This window comes from Medicago sativa, chromosome 7, assembly GCF_051527215.1.
Source record: "Medicago sativa cultivar Bolivia chromosome 7, Bolivia_mono, whole genome shotgun sequence".
NCBI lineage: Eukaryota > Viridiplantae > Streptophyta > Magnoliopsida > Fabales > Fabaceae > Medicago > Medicago sativa.
The window spans coordinates 59663722-59687225 of NC_140755.1; the positions used below are offsets into that span (position 1 = coordinate 59663722).

The 23504-nt window shown below is 35.4% G+C and overlaps 1 protein-coding gene across 1 annotated transcript; it reads left to right on the plus strand.

Moving 5' to 3' along the window:
• Window positions 1-15283: 15283 nt before the first annotated feature.
• Window positions 15284-17321, plus strand: LOC146907254 (F-box/FBD/LRR-repeat protein At1g13570-like). The gene is made up of 4 exons (XM_085727152.1): window positions 15284-15434; window positions 15638-16331; window positions 16433-16597; window positions 16676-17321. The coding sequence occupies exons 1-4, from the start codon at window positions 15385-15387 to the stop codon at window positions 16988-16990; spliced, it is 1224 nt and encodes a 407-aa protein (XP_085583278.1). The 5' UTR covers window positions 15284-15384; the 3' UTR covers window positions 16991-17321.
• The last annotated feature ends 6183 nt before the right edge of the window (window positions 17322-23504 follow it).

The window sequence follows — 23504 nt, forward strand, 5'->3', positions numbered from 1 at the left end:
TACCTACTAGTATTATTCAAAGAGCTTTTAAGTAAACCAAATATTATAACAAGCATTAACGAGCATATCATAGTTTCGGATTTTCAATGCACATCATTCAATAGTATTCGTTTTCTTAAATTATAAGTCACTTTGACAAAAATATTGGTTTTAAATTATATGTTGCTTTACAATACAATGAAACTTTAATATTATTTTAACTATCTTTTAATTAATAAATGTGTCATTCCAAGCAAACAAATCTAATTTTTCTCCCTATAAAAAATTGAAAAATTCTCTCTATTTCCCTCTCTCCCTTCTCTCCTTCTCAAACCTTAGTCGTCACCCCTTTCTTCTTCTTGTCTATCAAAGAGGGGTGATTTAGGGTCAATTTTAACCTTGAATCACCCATTAGAATTGTTTTTCCTTTGTTTCTAATTAAATAAGTGATTTTCACATATTTTCAGTCTTCTTTCGTTTGTTTATCTGATTTCGTCGTCTTTGTACGACTCTGTTTGTTTTGATTTTCCATCTTCGTACGATGTGTTTTTGATTTCCCGTCATAGTGCGGTGTTTATTTGATTCTGGTTGAAAGATTATCTTTGAGCAAGTGCAGATCCGATCAATGACTTTGACGTCATCAACGTTGCAGATCCGGAGACAAGAGTATTCCGGAGACATGATTACAGTCGTATTTGTAGGCATATGTACTTTGCCGTTTTATGCTATTAACATGGGTGTTGTGAGTTTGTTCGCAGATTCATCCTTTTTGTTTTTAGCGACTTTGGATTTGTATTGTATCGATGTACTCTATCAATTTAAATGAATGAATATCGTTTATTTTTGTAAAAAAAAATCTAATTTTTAATAAGATTCCATGTACATACAGTATGTTGGAACAAAATGTGTTTAACAATGAACCTTAAGGAGTTTTGATGATAACAAGGTATTAAAAATTGTAAATTGGACTAGCTAATATTTGTTCAAGTGTACAGGACCATAGTTAAAAAGTTACATCATTTATTGGTTCTGAATGAGCAAATAAAGAGCAAAGGAAACAACAAAATTGAAGCTTGGACGCTTCTGAAGGCAACGTGCTACTGAAGAGAAAAAGCGCTCCTGAAGTAAAGCCACTTCTGAAGGAAGAATAGTGCTCCTGAAGATTAGTGCCACTGAAGACAAGAGGTCCAGAATCCATTTCATCAGAAGCTACATCATCAGAAGCTGCATCATCAGAAGCTGCATTATCAGAAGCTGCCTCATCAGAAGCCATTTCACCAGAAGCTGAAGATCAACTGTATTTGCAAAGATTCAAGGATTGAAGAATCATCACTGCAAAAGTTGTCTATTGGATTCGAAAACACAACAAAAGATTAGTGGAATGTTGCAACGGTCATTTCAAAGGTGTTTGAAGGCATGTGCTTGCAATTTTGGATGAAAGCGTTGACATTGTACTTTGTACGAACTGTACAACCACCTTCTCCACTACTCTGTTTTGTGTCCACGCTACAAGACAAGAAAACAGCTCCAGAATACGGTTTCGCCTGCATATATGTTCCTTTGGATAAGGAATGGATTTCAAATTGGTTCTTCATAGGACAACAACCAAATCAGGCAAAAGATCAAAGGTGAAAGATCAAGCTTCAACAACGACTCTTTGATGTGCTGTCAATTTCACAACGTCTCTTTCACACCTCTATATAAAGGAGTGAAGACTTAGAGATTTGGTAATGCTGAACAACAGACTCTCAACATTTTTACAAGTGCCAAACCTCTGCTGAAATTATTCTGCATTCACTTAGAATTTCTCTGCATTGAGTCTGTATCTGATTTGTATTGTGAGCACCTCTGATTGTATATCAAGTGTTCAACCTTAAACAATTTTCTATGTAATTTTGTTTAGCTAGAAGTCTCTTGTAGTTGTGCTTGAGCAGAAAGTCTCTTGATTGTGTTCTTGAGCATAGGAAGTCTCTTGCTTGTGTGCTTGAGCAAAGGAAGTCTCTTGCTTGTGTGCTTGAGCAATTGTAATCAGATATTACTCTTAGTGAAATCTCCTTGGAAGTGCAAGGGGGACTGGACTACTTCCGGTTTGTGGAAGGAACCAGTATAATTGCTTTGTGTCGTTCTTCTTCTCTCTCTCTCTCTGTTTTATTCCGCTGCAATTAGATTCTGATTATCACTTCAGAAGCTGTCTCACTTAGCTTCTGACCAGTGTGTTCAGTTTTTAGAGAAACGAAGAATTTTTCAAAACACAATTCAACCCCCCTTCTTGTGTTTTTCTCACCTTCAATTGGTATCTAGAGCCTTGGTCTGTTGTGTAACACTTAACCGTGCAACAGTCAAAGATCTGAGAAAAACATGTCTACTCCTCCTCCTGGACCTGGTCAAACTAGCTATAATAATACCTCACATGATTATAGTGAGAGTAAAAGATCCAGTGTTGGAAAAGTTCCAAAGTTCAATGGAGATGCTGAAGAATTTTCTTGGTGGAAAACCAACTTCTATAGTTATATCATGAGCTTAGATGAAGAACTATGGGATATACTAGAAGATGGTGTTGGTGACTTAGTTCTTGATGAAGAAGGAGCTGCTGTGGATAGAAAGAAACATACTCCTGAGCTGAAGAAACTCTACAAGAAGCATCATATTATCAGAGGAGCTCTTGTCACTGCTATTCCTAAAATAGAGTACATGAAGATGAGTGACAAATCTACTGCTAAAGCTATGTTTGCTTCTCTCTGTTCAAACTACGAAGGCAGCAAGAAGGTCAAAGAAGCAAAGGCTCTGTTGCCCTTACATCAGTATGAGCTATTCAAGATGAAGGATGATGAAACCATTGAGGAGATGTACTCAAGGTTTCAAACCTTAGTCTCTGGGCTACAAATCCTGAAGAAGAGTTATGTTGCTTCTGACCATGTGAGTAAGATACTCAGAAGCTTGCCTGCCAGATGGAGACCAAAGGTGACTGCCATTGAGGAAGCTAAAGATTTAAACACTTTAAGTGTCGAAGATCTTGTTAGTTCTCTCAAAGTTCATGAGTTAAGTCTTAATGAACATGAGTCTACTAAGAAGAGTAAATCAATAGCTCTTCCATCCAAAGGCAAGTCATCAAAAGCTCTCAAAGTGGTTGAATCTGAAGAAGAAGAACAATCAAGTTCAGATTCTGAACCAGATCCTGCTGAGATGGCTATGCTCTCAAGCAGACTTCAGTATCTGGCCAAGAAGAACAGAAAGTTTCAAGCCAGAAAGGGAAACTCCAGAAGCTCAAGGAAAGAAGATCAGAAGGGATGCTTCAACTGTAAGAAGCCTGGACACTTCATTGCTGAATGCCCTGATCTTCAGAAAGAGAAATCAAAGGACAAGTCAAAGAAATCAACTTTCAAACCAAGCAAATACAAGAAGCAGATTAAGCAGAGTTTAATGGCAACCTGGGATGATTTGGAAAGTGAATCTGGATCTGATAAAGAGGAAGCTGATGAAGATCCAAAGGTAGCTGTTGGGTTGGTAGCAACAGCAACTTCAGAAGCTGGATCAGATTCAGACTCAGAAGATGAAAACGAGGTATATTCCAAAATTCTCAGAAATGAACTTGTTGAGTCACTTAAAGAACTTCTTTTACATTTTGAAGTAAGAACCAATGAGTTGAAGGATTTAAAAGAAAAATATGCTGATCTGGTACAACAGCAAAAATCAACTCTATTGGATCTGAAAGCTTCTGAACAAGGACTTAGGGGCTTTGACTTCATGTGTAAAACGTATGAAGATCAGCTCAGGTTTTTATGTCAGAAGCTACAAGAAAAGTGTAATGAAAAACCTTTAAGTAACCATGAAATTGCTCTTGAAGATTTTATTATATCTGGCATTGACAGAAGCAGAGTGGATTCTATGATTTATAGCATTTACAAGAACAATGGCAGAGGAATTGGTTTTCCAGAAGTGAAACTTGAGAAAACCAATCTAAAATCTTGTTGTGAATGCATCAAGGAAGGTCTGAAAACCTTCTTCGTACCAAAAGGTGCTGAGTTGGAAACTGTTGTTCAATCAGAACCTGAAGCTTCTAGTTCTAAGGCTAAGATTACTTCAAAGCCAAAGAACTCTAAGTTAAAGGCTATGATAAAATCTGATTCCAAGACTTCAAAAGGTTAGGATCCTGAAAAGATCAGAACCTATTCCTCAGAGTCTGGTGAAACCAAAATCTGAGGTTCTGAAGTCTAAGTTTCAGAAGAAGACAGTTACTGCTTCTGAAGTACCAAAACCTAAGGTGATGGTTAATCAGAAGCAACCCAACTCACATCACAAGGTACAAGAAGTGAAGAGTAAAGCCTTAAGTACTAACCTTCCAGGACCCATATAACAATGGGTACCTAAATCTAAAAATGTCAATGATGCAGGTATGTCTAAGAGCAGTGCCAAAGCAAAGATCATGGTACCTAGACAGCGGTTGCTCAAGACACATGACAGGAGAGAAGTCCATGTTCCTCAGCCTAACAATGAAAGAGGGAGGAAATGTGAAGTTTGGAGGCAACCAGTCAGGCAAGATCATAGGTACAGGAACTATTGGTAATTCCTCTACCTCAATTAATAATGTATGGTTGGTAGACGGTCTTGAACATAACCTTTTGAGCATTAGTCAATTTTGTGATAATGGTTATGATGTGCTTTTTGAGAAAACCAACTGTACAGTAATCAACAAGGAAGACAAATCCATTGTGTTCAAGGGAAAGAGAGTTGACAATGTCTACAAAATCAATTTTTCTGAACTGACTGATCAGAAGGTATTTTGCCTTCTATCAGTGAATGATAAGAAGTGGATGTGGCACAGAAGGTTGGGACATGCTAACTGGAGATTAATCTCTAAGCTTAGTAAGTTACAACTTGTCAAAGGCCTACCAGACATTGACTATCATTCAGATGCACTATGTAGTGCATGTAAGAGAGGGAAAATTGTGAAATCATCTTTTAAAACCAAAGACATTGTTTCAACCTCCAGACCCTTAGAACTACTCATATTGATTTGTTTGGACCAGTTAGTACTGCATCCTTATATGGAAGTAAATATGGATTAGTCATTGTTGATGATTACAGCAGATGGACTTGGGTAAAATTCATAAAGAGTAAAGATGTTGCTTGTGATGTATTTAGTAGTTTCTGCACTCAAATTCAATCTGAAAAAGAATCAAAAATTTTGAAAGTCAGAAGTGATCATGGTGGAGAATTTGAAAATGAGCCATTTGAAGCTTTTTGTGAAAAACATGAAATTGTCCATGAATTCTCTTCTCCTAGAACTCCACAACAAAATGGGGTTGTAGAGAGAAAGAATAGAACTTTACAAGAAATGGCCAGAACCATGATTCATGAAAACGATTTACCAAAACATTTTTGGGCAGAAGCAGTGAATACAACATGTTATGTTCAAAACAGGATCTATATTAGACCTATTTTGGAGAAAACATCATATGAACTCTTTATAGGAAGAAAACCCAATATCTCTTACTTTCATCAATTTGGATGTACATGTTACATTCTGAATAACAAGCTCTACCTAAAGAAATTTGATGCCAAGGCCCAAAGAGGAATCTTTGTAGGTTACTCTGAAAGGTCAAATGCATACAGAGTGTACAATTCAGAAACACTCTGTGTTGAAGAATCTATGCACGTTAAATTTGATGACAAAGAGCTTGAAGATAAAACTTCAAAGCAAGGTGAAAGTTTTGCAGAGATACAGGTTCCTGAAGCTACTCCAGAACCTGATCAGATAGCTGAATCTGAAGAAAGTCCAGAAGCTGAACCCACATCAGAAGCGCAAGATGAAACTGCTTCTGATGAAGCACAAGATGGCTCACATCAGGCATATCCTCCCAGAAACACATTCAAGCACAAGTCTTCACATCCTGAGGAGCTAATCATTGGAAACAAAGATAGTCCAAGAAGAACAAGATCTTACTTTAGACAAGAAGAATCAATGATTGGAATGATCTCAATGATTGAACCTACAACAGTTGATGAAGCACTTTCAGATGATGGATGGATCTTAGCTATGCAAGGAGAGTTGAATCAATTTCAAAGAAATGATGTGTGGGATCTGGTACCCAAACCTCAGCACAAGAACATTATTGGAACAAAATGGGTATTCAGAAACAAGTTGAATGAGCAAGGAGAAGTAACGAGAAACAAAGCCAGACTTGTTGCACAAGGGTATAGTCAACAAGAAGGCATTGATTACACTGAAACATTTGCTCCAGTTGCAAGATTGGAAGCAATCAGGTTACTTCTGTCTTATGCAGTTAATCATGGCATAATATTATATCAGATGGATGTCAAGAGTGCTTTTCTTAATGGTGTCATTGAAGAAGAAGTGTATGTTAAGCAACCTCCTGGATTTGAGGATATTAAATATCCTGACCATGTTTTTAAACTGAAGAAATCACTATATGGCTTGAAACAAGCTCCCAGAGCTTGGTATGATAGACTAAGTAATTTCTTAATCAAAAATGATTTTAAAAGAGGACAGGTTGATACAACACTCTTCAGAAGGACCCTTGGGAAAGATATTCTTGTTGTGCAAATATATGTTGATGATATAATATTTGGTTCTACTAATGCATCTCTTTGCAAGGAATTCTCTAAGTTGATGCAGGATGAATTTGAAATGAGCATGATGGGAGAGCTGAAGTTCTTCCTTGGCACTCAAATCAACCAATGCAAAGATGGAGTCTATGTTCATCAATCAAAGTATACAAAGGAGCTTCTGAAGAAGTTCAAGCTTGAAGATTGTAAAGTGATGAACACTCCAATGCATCCTACGTGCACCTTAAGCAAAGAAGATGAATGAGCTAAAGTAGATCAGAAGCTGTACAGAGGTATGATTGGTTCTTTGTTATACCTCACTGCATCTAGGCCAGATATTTTATTCAGTGTATGCTTGTGTGCAAGATTCCAATCAGATCCTAGAGAATCTCATATGACTGCTGTCAAGAGAATCTTCAGGTATTTGAAGGGAACAACTAATCTTGGACTCCTCTATAGGAAATCCTTAGATTATAAGCTAATTGGATTCTGTGATTCTGATTATGCTGGTGATAGGATTGAAAGAAAGTCAACCAGTGACAATTGTCAATTTCTGGGAGATAATCTTATATCCTGGGCTAGCAAAAGACAAACAACTATTGCTATGTCTACAGCAGAAGCAGAATACATTTCAGCTGCAAGTTATTGCACACAACTACTTTGGATGAAACATCAGTTGGAAGACTATCAGATAATTGCTAACAGTATTCCCATTTATTGTGATAATACTGCTGCTATTTGTTTGTCTAAAAATCCAATTTTGCATTCAAGAGCTAAGCACATTGAAATCAAACACCATTTTATCAAAGATTATGTTCAAAATGGAATTTTAGATATACAATTCATTGATACTGAGAATCAATGGGCTGATATATTTACTAAACCTTTAACTGTTGAAAGATTTGATTTTATAAAGAAAAATTTGAACATGCACTACGTGTCTGATTAAAGTTTGCTTGCTCCTGAATCGGATTTTAGGTTCTGAAGTCAGTTCGGAAGCAGTAGTCCATCAGAAGCTCTTTACTGAGGTTCTGAGGAAAACTCGCTTCTGATGATGACATCAGCATCTGAAGTCCAGAAGCTGGATTTTATGCTTCTGAATAGTAGAGTTAGTGGAAACGGTGGGAGTTACTTTTTATGGTAACTTCTGGCCCACTAACTTGGTAGTTACTCTGAGAGTTTATGACATGGCCTATCTGTATTGGTGTATAACTTAAAAGGGCAATGATGATTCACTAGCTTTGAAAGTATTTTCACGCGCCCCCAATTAGTCATTAATGTTATGTTTGTTTTTCTCTTTTGAATTGCAATCGTTTTACTCTTAACACTTTGTCAATTCACACACTACTCACTCACAACAAACACATTTGCTCTCAAACCTGTTATTGCGAAGTAAGCGCATTCTCTCAACCCTAGAACCCTAAAATCTTCATCTTCTTCAAATCTTCCTCAATCATCATCAAATGACATCATCAAGCTCAAAAGTATCAGGATCTACATCAACCATGCAAGGCGCATCAGAATCTGGGTATGTTTACAAAGAGAAGACTATGGATATTCCATGGGAATCCTTGATTGTCCAAATAGAATCTCCTGTGGATTTCGCGTCACTTAAAAAGTACAAAGTGAACATGGATGGTTTGGTAAATACTCAGAAGCTATCTGAGTACTTCAAGATGCTAAATGGGCCAACGTATGTGAACTTGGTCAAGGACTTTTGGTTAAGAGCTGAGGTGTACAATGAAAAACCTGCGAAGGTCGTAGGTAAACAAACCGGGTCAAAGAAAGGGAAGACGCCGGTGGATATGAATCCCACTTCTTTTGATAGCTTAGAAATAAGGTTTGAAGTGATGGGCATTCCTATAACCATCACTGAGGATGTTATAGCTAAAGCTTGCAGAGTGGATGCTGTAGGCAGGTTCCAAGAGATAGTAAAGACGGAAGATGTTTTGCTGAAAAGCTACTACAACTTGCTTCTGGATGGAGACTCAAAGGGCAAGCCTGCAGAAATGGAGATTCACAACAGGATGTTGGTGAAATTCTGCACTGATTGCTTCTTTCTAAGAGCAGGAGGGTCTGATCAACCAAATCACCAACAGAAACTGGCAATCTACTTCATGGCCATGCTTGAGAAGATTAATTTCCCCAGATATGTCATGGATTATCTCTGTTGGGCTACCAATGAAAGCACTGTCAGAGGAAGGAAACAAGTGCCCTGTGGGAGATTGCTATCTGAGATCTTTTATCAAGAAAGAGTGCTGGATTTCTTGAGAAAGACGAGGGATGCTTCTGATAAATGCTTCGAAGTTTCTACTGCTGAAAGGACTATCAGTAGCAGGAGTTTATTCTCTATGAAGTTTATCAAGGAAGCCCCTCAAGATGAAAAGTGGTTGGAGATGACCACAGAAGAGACTGAGATTATCAGGGACTTTCCTTCCATCTTTAAGGAAAGCAATCCTGAAATCTTAGCCAAATCAGTAGCTGAGTACGTCCTGGAAGAAGATGCTAGCCCTCAGGAGGAAGTTGCTCCTGGTAAAGGAAAGAAAATCAAGGGAACTACTGCATCAGCAACTGCTACTGAAAAGGGGAAGCAACAAAAGGTTGCTAAAAGGAAGAGAGGGAAAACTGAGACTGTTTTCCATAAAGAAAGGTTGGAGGAAGCTCTGGATGAGCTAGAGGAAGAAGAGGCTGAGCCAAAGCTGAAAAGGAAGAAAGCTCCTCTTGACATGAAAAGTTCCATGGTTGAAGTGACTCCAGCCATGAAGAGGATGGCTAAGGAACGTTCTGATGATTACCTAGCAAATTGGCGAGAAGCAAAAGCCTTGAAAGAATTTGCTGGTGCTGATAATGAAGAGCAAAGACATATGGATCAGAATGAGAATCTTAGAGCTCCAGAAGTTGATGCTTCAGAATCTGATGCTGCAAAGGATAAAGGAAAGAGGCAAAAAGTTGGTGCTGCCTCTATTCCCGTAAAAAGAAATAAAGGCATATCAGAACCCATCATAACCCAGAAGCATCTGAGTAAAGCTCTTGATGGGATAACGACAATAGAGCACGAGAAGAAAGCATCTGGGCCAATCTTCACTCCAATGATGGAAGTCACTGATGACATGAAGAAGAAGGCTGATGAAGAAGCTGCTCAGATGCTAGCTGAACTGCAGAAAAAGGAAGCTCAGAAGAGAAGGGATAGAGATGAAAGGCTTAAAGCCTCACGCCTTGATCATTGTGATGAGTTCTTCAAGGATAAATCTGTAGAAGTCAAGGAAGTGGCCGTTCAAGCGCTGAAGAAAGTTGGAACTTCAGTAGCTGGCTCTTCAGTCAAGGTAATTCAGATTCCAGTTACCTCTACCCCCATCTCATCCTCCTCACCACCCCCACCTGAACCAACAAAAGACACTTCTGTTTTAGACAATCTTGCTCTCCACTACTCAGGTGAGCTACCCAAAGACAAACCAACCTCAGAAAAAGCCTCTGAGACAACTCCAGAAGCAGCTGCTTCTGATAAAGTTATTTCAGAAAGCCCCCATCATCAAACACCTGAACCACACAAACCCACATCACCCCCACAACCACAACCACCAGTAGCAACCATTGACCCTCAACTCAACAATCAAACATCAACTTCACCTCAACAACCACCAACTTAAACTGAAACTGACCTTCAACTTAATCAACAACTAGAACTTTCACCAAAACCAACTCCCATGGATATTGACAATTCTCAAGTCAATGTCCAAGACTCAACCACTACCGTAACCATTGCTTTTGATCAGCCATCAACCTCAACCCCAATTCAACACATCACCATTCCAGTTTCTAGCCCTGTTCAAGATCTTGAAATTTGTGATTCTGACCTTGAAACACTAGAACAACCACCCCCAAACATCCTGGAATCTGGATATATTAATGCTGAGCTACTCACTATTCTTTCTCAAATGCATGATCTGGTGGATCAAAGAAGGATAATTGATCTCACTAATGCATATGAAGACTCCTGGGCATCACTTCAGAACAGAGCTGCTGAGTTTATAGAAGATGTAAGAGCTAAGTGCATCAGGATCAAGGAAACTTCTGTCAGAAAGTTAATGGAGCATCTGAAGCAAAGTCTCAGAGTTGGAAGTCCTACACTGCTCCTGGCAAACAAGCCGTTCTTCTCAGAAATGAACTACTTGACCAGAGAAGCAAGGATGTTTAAGCTTCTGAGGCAACAGATGGCAAGGCAGCAGCAAGAGGCTAGAGAAAGGGAACATGCTCTTCTCCAGAGGCAACAATTTCTTGAAGAACAGTTGCAGAAGAAAATTGAAGAAATGGAGAAGATGAAGAAACAACAACAAACCAACCCTTAGTTGCACACCTTAGTGTTTTCTTTTGTTTGTTGTTTGTTTTAAGTTCTTAGTCTTTGCTTCTGAAATTGTCTTGTGTTATTTTTCAATGCTTCTGAATGCTTAATGGTTCTGATTGCTTAACTGATTCTGATTCTGATTGCCTGGATAGTCTAGTTATTTACTTATTATACTCTCTTCATGTTTGAGTTTTTCTCACATCTTTTTGTCTCTTATGCTTATTTTCTTTTATTTCAATTTTTTTGATAATGACAAAAGGGGGAGTATATGTTAAAGTATTTAAAGGCTCTGAGCCCCATTAATGATATTTGAAAATTATTATGAAAAACTTCTATCATTTTTTTTTTTACCTTAAGGGTATAAGCTATGAACGAAAGAAGGAGTATCAAATTTCAAATAAAATTAATTGAACCATTCTTCTTATCTATAAGTTAATTCTTTCAATGATTCAATTTATTAAGCTCTGACAATTTTATTGTGCGTAAAATGAATTTAATTAACCTGGATAGAACTTAGGGGGAGCTTACAAACCTCACCATAAAGACTATCAGACTCAGGGGGAGTTTGAGCTTACAAACCTCAGATTCTGAGCTTACAAACCTCAGAACCCCAAAGTCAACTTGTTAATTAGATTAACAACAATTGATCAATTTTAAATACTATTGTTTGTCATCATCAAAAAGGGGGAGATTGTTTGAACAAAATGTGTTTAACAATGAACCTTAAGGAGTTTTGATGATAACAAGGTATTAAAAATTGTAAATTGGACTAGCTAATATTTGTTCAAGTGTACAGGACCATAGTTAAAAAGTTACATCATTTATTGGTTATGAATGAGCAAATAAAGAGCAAAGGAAACAACAAAATTGAAGCTTGGACGCTTCTGAAGGCAACGTGCTACTGAAGAGAAAAAGCGCTCCTGAAGTAAAGCCACTTCTGAAGGAAGAATAGTGCTCCTGAAGATTAGGGCTACTGAAGACAAGAGGTCCAGAAGCCATTTCATCAGAAGCTACATCATCAGAAGCTGCATCATCAGAAGCTGCATTATCAGAAGCTGCCTTATCAGAAGCCATTTCACCAGAAGCTGAAGATCAACTGTATTTGCAAAGATTCAAGGATTGAAGAATCATCACTGCAAAAGCTATCTATTGGATTCGAAAACACAACAAAAGATTAGTGGAATGTTGCAACGGTCATTTCAAAGGTGTTTGAAGGCATGTGCTTGCAATTTTGGATGAAAGCGTTGACATTGTACTTTGTACGAACTGTACAACCACCTTCTCCTCTACTCTGTTTTGTGTCCACGCTACAAGACAAGAAAACAGCTCCAGAATACGGTTTCGCCTGCATATATGTTCCTTTGGATAAGGAATGGATTTCAAATTGGTTCTTCATAGGACAACAACCAAATCAGGCAAAAGATCAAAGGTGAAAGATCAAGCTTCAACAACGACTCTTTGATGTGCTGGCAATTTCACAACGTCTCTTTCACACCTCTATATAAAGGAGTGAAGACTTAGAGACTTGGTAATGCTGAACAACAGACTCTCAACATTTTTACAAGTGCCGAACCTCTGCTGAAATTGTTCTGCATTCACTTAGAATTTCTGTGTATCAATTCATATCTTAGAAATTCTTAAGTCATTGAGTCTGTATCTGATTTGTATTGTGAGCACCTCTGATTGTATATCAATTGTTCAACCTTAAACAATTTTCTGTGTAATTTTGTTTAGCTAGAAGTCTCTTGCAATTGTGCTTGAGCAGGAAGTCTCTTGATTGTGTTCTTGAGCATAGGAAGTCTCTTGCTTGTGTGCTTGAGCAAAGGAAGTCTCTTGCTTGTGTGCTTGAGCAATTGTAATCAGATATTACTCTTAGTGAAATCTCCTTGGAAGTGCAAGGGGGACTGGACTACTTCCGGTTTGTGGAAGGAACCAGTATAATTGCTTTGTGTCGTTCTTCTTCTCTCTCTGTTTTATTCCGCTGCAATTAGATTTTGATTATCACTTCAGAAGCTGTTTCATTTAGCTTCTGACCAGTGTGTTCAGTTTTTAGAGAAACGAAGAATTTTTCAAAACACAATTCAACCCCCCTTCTTGTGTTTTTCTCACCTTCACAATATCATTCAAAGAGCATTCAACTAAACCAAATATTATAACAAGCATTAACGAGCAGATCATAGTTTCGGACTTTTAATGCACATCATTCAATAGTACTCTCTCTATTCCAAAGCTTCAGGAAAAAAAAATTATCCTAAATTATAAGTCACTTTACAATTCTAATGTAACATTAATGTTACTTTTCTTATTATATCCTTAACTATTTATTACTTTCTCTTTTTTTCGTTCTTTAATTTATCTTTGTCATACTATACCATTTATTAAGGACAAATTTGTAAAACAACTCATAATATCTCCTTTTCATACAAAATTAATTACATCTTTTAATATGTGTGAAATAGCTAAACCGACTTATAATTTTGGATGGAGAGAGTATTAGGAATAAAATATTTAGCACGATTTAACAATATGGGTTAATGACTTAAGATTTGTGATACATAGTGTGAGATTTTAGATATGGAAAATGCTAATGAGTGCCTTCAATACATCTTTAATTAAAGAATGTTCCAGAGACACTCGTTAAGGTAAGGTTTTATGAAAATTATACATTTAAGCCATTAGTAAATTATACATTTAAAGTAGGATTGCTATTTCTTTATAAACTCTTATCAAGAATCATATCTATCCTATCCGATGTGTGATTTGGATTTTTCCAATACACCCTCTCACGCCTAACACTATTAGGTTTGGTGCGTGTATATAAATTATGGTGGGTGACCCGATTGATAGGCTCTGCTACCATGTTGAAATTGGGGCCTAACTCATCATTACAAAACCGATTTATGAGGTGAGAATTGCTCCCACTTATAAGCATATTGCTAGTCTATCACTTATTCGATGTGAACTTTAACTAAAAAGACTCTAACCTTTTGACAGAAAAAAAAAAAACGAATCGAACCTAGACCCTTTTTAGTTACCAATTTTACCAATAAAACAAAAATTAAGAACAAAACCTTTTTTGAATGAAAGAAAAGAAGAAGAAGTAATGATGAAATTACGCATCAAGATCCTCTCCATTTATTTGTCTCTCCATTTCTTTCATTTGAAGAGATACAACACCCTTACAAATCCTACAAATTGCCTTTCGAATCATATCATCATTGTTTTGTTAATAATTAGGTGCTGATTATGTGGGATTGGTTAATACTCTTACAACTAGTAGGTAGACTTTGTGCAAAAGCAAAGGTCATCCTAACACACATGTTACCAACCATTGAATGTTTAAATAATGATTAATTGCACAAGTTCTAAGACAAAAATTTTATATATTAACATTCTTTATATCTAAGACAAACAATTTATATTGACATCCTCTATATGTGCTCTAATAACCGCCCAAAAGACATAAAAATAAATCAAGACAGAGTTAAATTCATGGCAATCTAGCAATTAAACAAACAGAACTTGAACAAAGGTGTCATTCCATGCAAACAGATCTACTTTTTAATAAGATTCCATGTACCTACTAGTATTATTCAAAGAGCATTCAAGTAAATCAAATATTTTGTAGAAAAAAAGAAAGTAAATCAGATATTTTTTTTTGAACAAGTAAACCAAATATTATAACAAGCATTAACGAGCTCATCATAGTTTTAGACTCTCAATGCACATCAAACAATATGACATAAACAATGCATTGTTCATTGTTACTATTATGGATTTATATATTTTACTTAAAATGGCAAGGAATTAAATTATCACTAACATGTTCCTTCAAAAAAATAAATTATCACTAATATGTTGATATATTCCCTCAAAAAAAAAAAAAAACTAATATGTTGATATATCGTGGTAAGCTTCTAAATGTACCTGTTAATGATGCAAGAACCCCTAATGGACAGAAAAGTAAATAAAAGTGCACTTTTCTTATTTGACATCAATAAACATCAAATACCATAACTTTATCTAAAATTTGAATGCTCTCAGAAATTTAGTGATGGTATCTGCAACCAATAATAACTTAAAGGTTTAACAGAAGTTTTATTCCCCTTACTATGTTAGTTTTATTTTATTTTGGTTCCCACATTTTTAATTTTGCTGTTTTTTTTTTTTTTTGCAATTTATGAAATTGGACGCAATACTTAAATAAGGAGAAATTCTAATATGGTCACGAGACCAAACAAATAGTGTTTGGTCACACACACATAAACAAATATTTTTTTAATGATGAAAAGAAAATTGATAACAAAATAATTAAATATTTTAAAGATAATATCTTCATGTGAGTGTGTCCAAAGACTATTTATGTGGTCTTGTGACCATGGAAGAATAGCTCTTAAATAAGGGGGTGTGGATAGATAAACCCAATTCCATTTTGTCTCTTATATATAAAAGATGAGGATAGGTAGAAGTAGTCTGAACTAAACATTTCAACAAACATGGAGGTAAAGAATCTCTCACACGCCGTCACCAAAAACCATTCTCAACGGTAAGACCACTTCATGAAATCCTTTACTTATTATTATTACTAGAACGCTAAACTAAAATCTTTTGTATTGATACTTCTAAAAAAAATTTGTTTGGAAACTCCACTTGATCTTCAAATTTCTAAAACATCACTAGTGCATCAAATCTTTGTAGCTTATGATTCTAAGTATTTACACTTATGCTTGCTTGAATTTGTCTTTGTAGTTCCCTTATGACTCTTTTCAATCGAGATGATCCCATTGATCGAATTAGTGACTTACCATGCAATGTCATTGACCGCATCCTAGCACACTTGGCCATCAAAGACCTAGTTAGAACTAGTGTTTTGTCAAAAAAGTGGAGGTATATGTGGACTAAAGCCCCAAAGATTTGGTTTGACGAAGACTTTTTTCTTGAGTACGAGGATGAGGATCTCGATGACCCTTGGCCTGGAACTTCTAAAATTATAACGGATGTTTTTATGCAACACAAAAGGCCGATAAATAAGTTTACTTTTTGTGCAAGTTCTCTCTGCGATTACAAGATCACGAATGAATCACTCAATATGTTTAACTTTCCAGTTCCACCTGATTTCTTTAAAAGATTGCTTATTCTTCGTTTATGGTTTGTTACATTCGAGCCTGGTGCACTTAAGAGTCTTATTTCTAGTTGTCCGTTGCTTAAAAAGCTCAAAATTCAAGGCTGTAATGGTTTTGAATATTTTGATTTTTCCACTCCTACTCTCAAAGTCTTGAAGCTAGATTTTGACGAAGATATGAAGTCAATTTGTCTCAAGAAAGCAAAGAATCTGATTGTTCTTAGAATCGTGGCTTTTGAAGATTGGGTATCTGGTTTGATTAAAAGTTTGCCAAAAAAAATTCAAAGGCTTACTATTGGTTCACTTTACTGTACTAACAAGGTTAGAAAACAACATCACTATAAATTGAATATTTATAGTGTTGTGTAACTTTTCACTTGTAAGTGTTGATATCTCATAGTTTTGTTGTATTGTATGCATAGATCATCCCGTATGCAGATATCATTCCTCTCAAGCTGGTAAATAGCTCATTCAGCTCCATAAAGTATCTTAAATTTGGTGGCTTGCATTTTAATGAAAGAGGAGAACTTTTGTATATCGTTAGTGTACTTAAAAGTGCTCCTAGCTTGGTTGAACTTGTTATACAGGTAAACATGAATAATACCTATGCTTCTTACTTTGTTTCTTATTGTTGTATTTTGACTCTTGAACTTTTACACTTGCAGATTGACGACGTTGATACCTCACAAGTGTCGGACCATCTAGACGAGTTAGAATGCAGTAGTTGTTGCCCTAAACTTGAGACGGTGAATATCTCTATTAGAGAGATTAGTGGTAGCTCTCAGCATGCAATGAGTTTGACACAATTCATACTTGCAAATTCTACATCATTAAAGACTCTTACTTTTAATGTTGGTTTATGTTCTGTGAATTTACATGCACCTATCTTGTTAAGAATTTCACAAGACTTGTTACGGATGAAACGAGCATCACAAAGAGTACGCGTTAAGTTCCTATATTCTGGTTATTTGGTGCACTGATAGACATCACAGCCCAGCTAATTATGTAAAGGAATAAGAGTATTTGGTGACAATGGATCTCAAATGGTACACTAATTGCAGCATGGTTTTAAAAATTGTTTTGTATTCTTATTTTTATTTTTTTCAGTCCATTTGGTATTATGTACTGGCCATTGTTTACAATAGTTTGTGAATCAGTGGACTCGTTAACTTTCTATTTTGGTTGTTTGTAGGCTGATTTATGGTCTACTCAATCTTTTCTAATTGGTATATTTGGTAGTTGTGTAAACTTGACCGTGTGTATGCTCTTAGAGGAAATTGATAAAATAATGATTGAATATTTTGAGGATGATCTTTTTATGTGTGTGTCCAAACACTATAGATTTGGTCTTGTGACCATAGAAGAATACCTCCTTAAACTAGTGCTTAGAGAAAGAGAGTGGCAAAGAGTGTGCTTTTTTTGTCATCCCTCAGTGTGGTGATAATAGCATTTTTCAACCATATAACTCTAGTTCTTATGTCAATGAGTGGTAGACTATCCCATTTTGCCATTTCTTTTTTATTTTTTTTGTCAAGTAGCTTAGCGGCTAGAAAAATTCACCTTAATAAATAAGTGAGGTGTTCGAGATTCGAACCCCGACCCCTGCATATAATATGCAATATCCTTTACCAAGTGAGCTAAGCTCACAAGGACCCATTTTGCCATTTCTAGTGTGGAGATAACAATTATTGAGAATGTTAGACATTGGGATACGTGACAACGCAACAAATCCATGCAACATATAGTTTATTTTTTTATTTTTTTAAGAAGCATACGACATACTAGTGATATTTTGCAATAGTGACTTTTTATTAAAACTAACTATAGTTTCTTTTTTTTATTTATTAAAAGTAAAATTACAACAATGTGACTATTTTTGAATAAGTTCACATGCAATAGCGATAATTTGCAGTTTTATTTTAATAAAAAATCACATTAATATTAAAGAGTTAAATGCCACTTCAATTAATTGTGTCATCTGAACATAAATTTAACTTTTAAGATATGAACTATAAAGAAAAATAGGAATGAGAAAAACTTAGGGGAAAATCGCTCCAAAAAAAGAAAGAATGGAGACTAAAATCGCATAATCAAATACTTGGAGGTTCAAATGTTTGAGCGGTCTCGAATTGAATTTATTCTACCTTAAATTATAGGAAAATGCTAACAAGTGCCCTAAAGGCATTGTTTAAGCATCTAAAAGTAGAAACTTTTGCATTGAAAATTGTACGGTTATGACTTTAACATGTGTTGGACTTGTATTTTCAAGACATAATTTCTTTTTGTGGGTTCCTTAAACAATGCCCTTAGGGCACTTGTTAGCAAGACCCTATATTATATTAGTCAACTCACTTTCTGTGAACCGTCTCGAGTAGTGTTTTTTTAGTTATGAAATTTCTCTGTTTCAATCCTGTTCTAGTGGCTTTTTCGATTGAAGTGTTGTCACCCTCCTCCTTCTACCCCAATTTTTTATTTTTATTTTGCTTTAATAAACACAAATGATATTTGAACATCATTTTCGCGACAACTATATCAACAACTCACTTAATGAGGGGTGTTTTTGTCAAAGCGTAAGAAAAACACATGCCACTTCGGCTTTGTTTAGTAAAAATAGCGGATAGCTGATAGCTGATAACTTATATCGGATAGCTAGTTGATAGCTTATGTCTGATAAGTTAATTGAAGTGTTTGACAAAATTAGCGGTTCAACTATAGCTGATAAATGTAAAATGACATAAAAAGACAATTAGTAAGTTAATTGTTTTAATTTATTACATATCTTATATATTATTAAATTAGTATTTTTTTTGTTAAAGTTTTATTTTAAATTTATTGATTTTAGTTTTTATAATTTATAAAAATTTAAAGTATAAAAGTTTATTTTTAAAAGCAAAACCTAGCATGATAATAAGTCATGTACATATAAACAAAAATATCAGCCATGTACACATAAACAAATATTAGCCATGCACAATAATTTATTTAAAGGGACGTCCTATATAATTTTTTTGGTAATGATTTTGTAAGGGACGTCCTATTAGCTAGGGCTGGACATAATGGGCCGACCCGTCCAAAATCGGCCGGCCCGCGAGCATGAAAAGGTAAACGGGCGGTTCAAACCGGGTTTGGCGGGTCGTTGGGTCTACTGGTTCGGTTTAGACTGGGTATGTCCGGTCGAGTTCGGACTTGAAAATCCAACCCATTGAACAACCGAACCCGTCCGTATACTAGCCATTAAATAATTAATTTTTATCTTCCCTATTCTTCTCACTCTACATTATACACGCTACCCCATTTCTTATCACATGTCTTTGTACTAGTCTCTCTAGACTTAGAGCATACCTTCTCTCTGCATCACTAGTAAAAAAGACCAACTATACTACCATTTTTTTAGATCTAGATCTACATTCTCTTTCTGTCCATTCCTTTTTTCTTCTCACGTTTTAGATCTACCCATTTTTCATACTAATTTGAGAATCCTTAAAAATCTTATCTTTCTTTCCAATGAATATGAAAAGGCTTGTTCTTTGCAAGAGCTTCCTTGAAGCACAACACATGAAGAAACACTTCATCATCAATATTCTAGAGATCACTTCAAATGAGAAACGACACCATTCATTATCATATTTTCAGATCTGTATGAGAATGAAAGTTTGTTTGGTTTTTATGTATATGGATGATGTTCCTTCTCTTCTTTTTTGAGGGAATGTTCCTTCTCTTCTTTAAAATCTGGGTTTTAGATTTTTTTTTTTTTTGGTTTCTTTTAAACCCGCGAAATCCGACCAAATGAACCGATAAAACCGTAACCGTTTAAACCGATCTAACAAAACGGACGAGTTTGGGGGTGGTTTTGTCACCCGCGGTTTACGGCGGAATGAGGTTTTGGCCCCAAAAACCGGCCGAAGCCGTCCGCTGTCCACCCCTACTATTAGCACAGTTGCTAGATAATAATAAAAATAAAAAATAAAAAATAAGTACGTAGACGTAATATCAACTTTCTTTATGTTTTAAATTAAGCCAAGTACATACAAACAAAAATATTAACCATCCACAGTATTTTATTTAAAGGGACGTCTTGTGCCGTTGCCAAATAATAATAATTACATTGTCATTTAAATATAAGGGTAAAACTGGTATTCAAATAAAATAATAAGGGTAAAAGTGGAAGAAAAAACGATAAGCTATAAGCTATAAGCTCAAACGCTACTTGGAATAGCTTCTGAAAAATAGCTTATTAGCTCCTTCAAGATTTATTGGGCCATCTATTATCCGATTTATTCTATCGGGGCAGTCACCATCCACGCATCAAGCTCAATAGTGTTGGACGTGAGAGAGTGTGTTAAAGAGTCCCACATCAGATAAAAAATAACCTAAACATGTGATTTGATGACAGGTCATCACACATTATTCTTCCAATATTTTTACTTAGTTTTTCATCAAGAATAGAGCAGTATTAGAGCAATTGTCTATGATTTTGGGACATTTTGTAATGTTTTCTATATAAGTCATGTAATTATACGTTTTTCGAAACATAACAATTCTAAGGTGTTTTACGAAGAAATCATGCAAATCAGCAAGACAAAACATTTTAAGACTTGTGAAAAATGCATAATATATTCTTTACATACAATAAAAATGGCATAATATATACATTCTTCACATATCTCTAGCTATAACGAAGAAATCATGCAAATCAGCAAGACAAATTTTTTTAAGACTTGTGAAAAATGTTGCATAATATATTCTTTACATACAATAAAAATGGCATAATGTTGTGAAAGTGCCTCAAAATTGAAGAAATTGAAATTCTGGTAGCAGAAAATCGGTGGCCGATTTTCAGAGCACGGTGGCCGATTTTGGACTCTGTTTTTTTTGTCTGTTGGTTCTGTAAAAATCAGTGGCCGATTTGCTGAGCACGGTGGCCGATTTTGACAGCATAAAATAAAACAGAAACGTATTTTCGAGCCTAGATTTGTTCCAGTTTTATTGAGGATTCTTTTACTATAAGAATAGACATTGTATCAGTGTAAACCTTGAGAGATAGAGGAGGCTGAAACAAGGGTTTAGAAATCAAACTAGGGTTTGTATAGAGTTTGTGTAACACCCTATTTCTATTAAGCGGTAAAACACGCGAATATACAACCATATTCTAGAAATAGATGATACGTCTCCGAATAAACCACAAATCATACATGCATAAAGATCATGTTACACAACATAGCAGCGGAACAACATATAATTCATAAACATATCTGGATCTCCAAACTAAATACAACTGTATCCTCCAAATCTCAATAACAGAATATCTCAACAACTCCAAAATACAAAGTCAAAAATAAAAACCAACATGCAAGAACTACCCTAGATCAGAGCCCTAATCTAGACACTTGCATATAAAAGAGGAACTCCACTCCTCGGCATCATCAAGCAAACAACTAAGCATCCTGCACGCCGTCTACCCGTCCATACAGAAAGGTAGGCGGTCCACCACAGACCACGGAGGGTTAGCATTACATCATCATAATCCACGAAAAATGTAACGCCCTCCTTTTATTTAATTATTTTAATTAGTTTTAGAATATATTTATATGATTGGTATGATTTACATGATTTATGTGATATTTTGTTATGTTATATGTTGGTATTTACTAGCATAATATAATTGTTATTTGGTGTAGAAATATATTTGTTATTTGTTATAGATATATTTGTTTTTTGGTGTAGAAATATATTTGTTATTTGTTAGAGATATATTTGTTATTGGTGTATTATTATTATTAAGTGGGGGAGAGATATATTTAATTTAGAAATAAATAAGATTATGAGGAATAGAGTAGTTTTGAGGTGTAAGAGAAATAAGAAGGGGGTTAGAATAGAAAGAAGAATAAGTTGTTGGCCAAAATAGATTTAGGAAGAGCATTTAGTATTATAAATAGAGAAGCTTAGGTTAGAAAGAGTTTACCGAAAACCGCTTTTTGGAAAAGAGGAGAACAAGAAAGAAGAGAAGAGGAGAAGACCTTAGGAAAGAAGAACGCTGCCGCTGATTCAGAAATTAATCTAAGGTGAGGGTGAGACTATCTTGCATTAATATTAAGTTGTTAAATCATTAGATTGCATCTAACAAGTTGGGGAAAGTTTGTGGGAATTTGAGAATTAGGGTTTTGAGAGAGATTTGATGATTAGATGATGAAAACTTGTTGAATTGATGTAGAAATTGTATACAGTCCTTAGATAACCCATATGACGATTATTGGATGTAGTTTTGAGGTTAGAACCATGGAATTGGATGAGATGTTGGTGAGTTTAAGAATTAGGGTTTAATAATTGTAATAGGTTGTTAATAGATTTGAGAACCCTTTGAATTTGCATACAGTAAGTTGATGAATAATTAGTGTTCTAATGATAGGGTAATCATAGGGTAATGATTAGGGTCAAGTTTGGAGAGTATTGGATCGAATAAGAAGTGGAAAAGATTTTCCCAAAGCGAAATCGCAGCTGAACTGCGATTTTGCTGTCAATGTGCAAAACGCGTTTTTATTGTCTCAGTTTGACAAGTTTAAGTTCCGAACTGGGTTTAGGTGTAAACACGAAAGTTGTAGGTATGGATGTTAGCTTTCTAATGCCGTTGGTCTCACGTCAATAGGATTTATAGAACTTGAGTTATGGTCAAATTACTGCACGTAGATCATAGTGAATTTTTATGGACTTTCAGCACAACTTTTCCGAATTTAAAATAAAAACTGGTACTGATCGGTACAGAATTGGTCTTAGACGTAAACATGAAAGTTTTAGATAATTTTGTTAGCTTTCTAGTGGCTTTGGTCTGACATGAAAATGATGTTTGGTCTTTGAGTTATGATTAAAATACTACAGGGAGGTCTTTGCAAAATTGTACGGTGACAGCATTCTCTGTTTCATGTTTTTGCGTTTTGTTCATATGTTTCTGTTTTGAATTGATCTTTGTTGTAAACATGAAATTTGTTGATATTTGTGATATCTTTCCAGTAGCTTTTGTTTGACATGAAAATATGTTGTGCATAATTTATTATGTTTTTACAAAGATACATAGTGAATTATTGTTGATGTTTAAATACGATGTTATATGAAGTTGTTTATGATTGATGAATATGATGTTTTAAGATGTTGTTTATTATCATTTGATATTGTTATATTATGATATGACATGAATTATTTATGTGATTCATATGTTGTCAAGATGCTAAGATGTTAAGACGTTAAGATGATAAGAGTTGTTAGGTCGTCGAGTCGTTATGAAGTCATCAAGTTGTTAAGATGTTATATTGTCAAGATGTCAAGATGTTAGGATGTCATAGATGTTCATGAAGTTTTCTAAGTTGTACGAAAGTTATGTCGTTGCATTAAAATTGTGTCGTTGCATAGTCAGAGATGGGGGCTTAATGCCCGACAGGTTCTTTATGACCTTAGCGATGGGGGCTTAATGCCCGACAGGTTCTTTATGGCCTTAGCGATGGG

What these genes read in the sequence shown, in the direction of transcription:
- LOC146907254 (XM_085727152.1), top strand. Translation starts at nt 15,385, where the DNA reads ATGGAGGTAAAGAATCTCTCACACGCCGTCACCAAAAACCATTCTCAA. An exon ending in ACCAAAAACCATTCTCAACG is followed by an intron (nt 15,435 to 15,637) that starts GTAAGACCACTT and finishes TTGTCTTTGTAG; the next exon opens with TTCCCTTATGACTCTTTTCA. An exon ending in CACTTTACTGTACTAACAAG is followed by an intron (nt 16,332 to 16,432) that starts GTTAGAAAACAA and finishes TTGTATGCATAG; the next exon opens with ATCATCCCGTATGCAGATAT.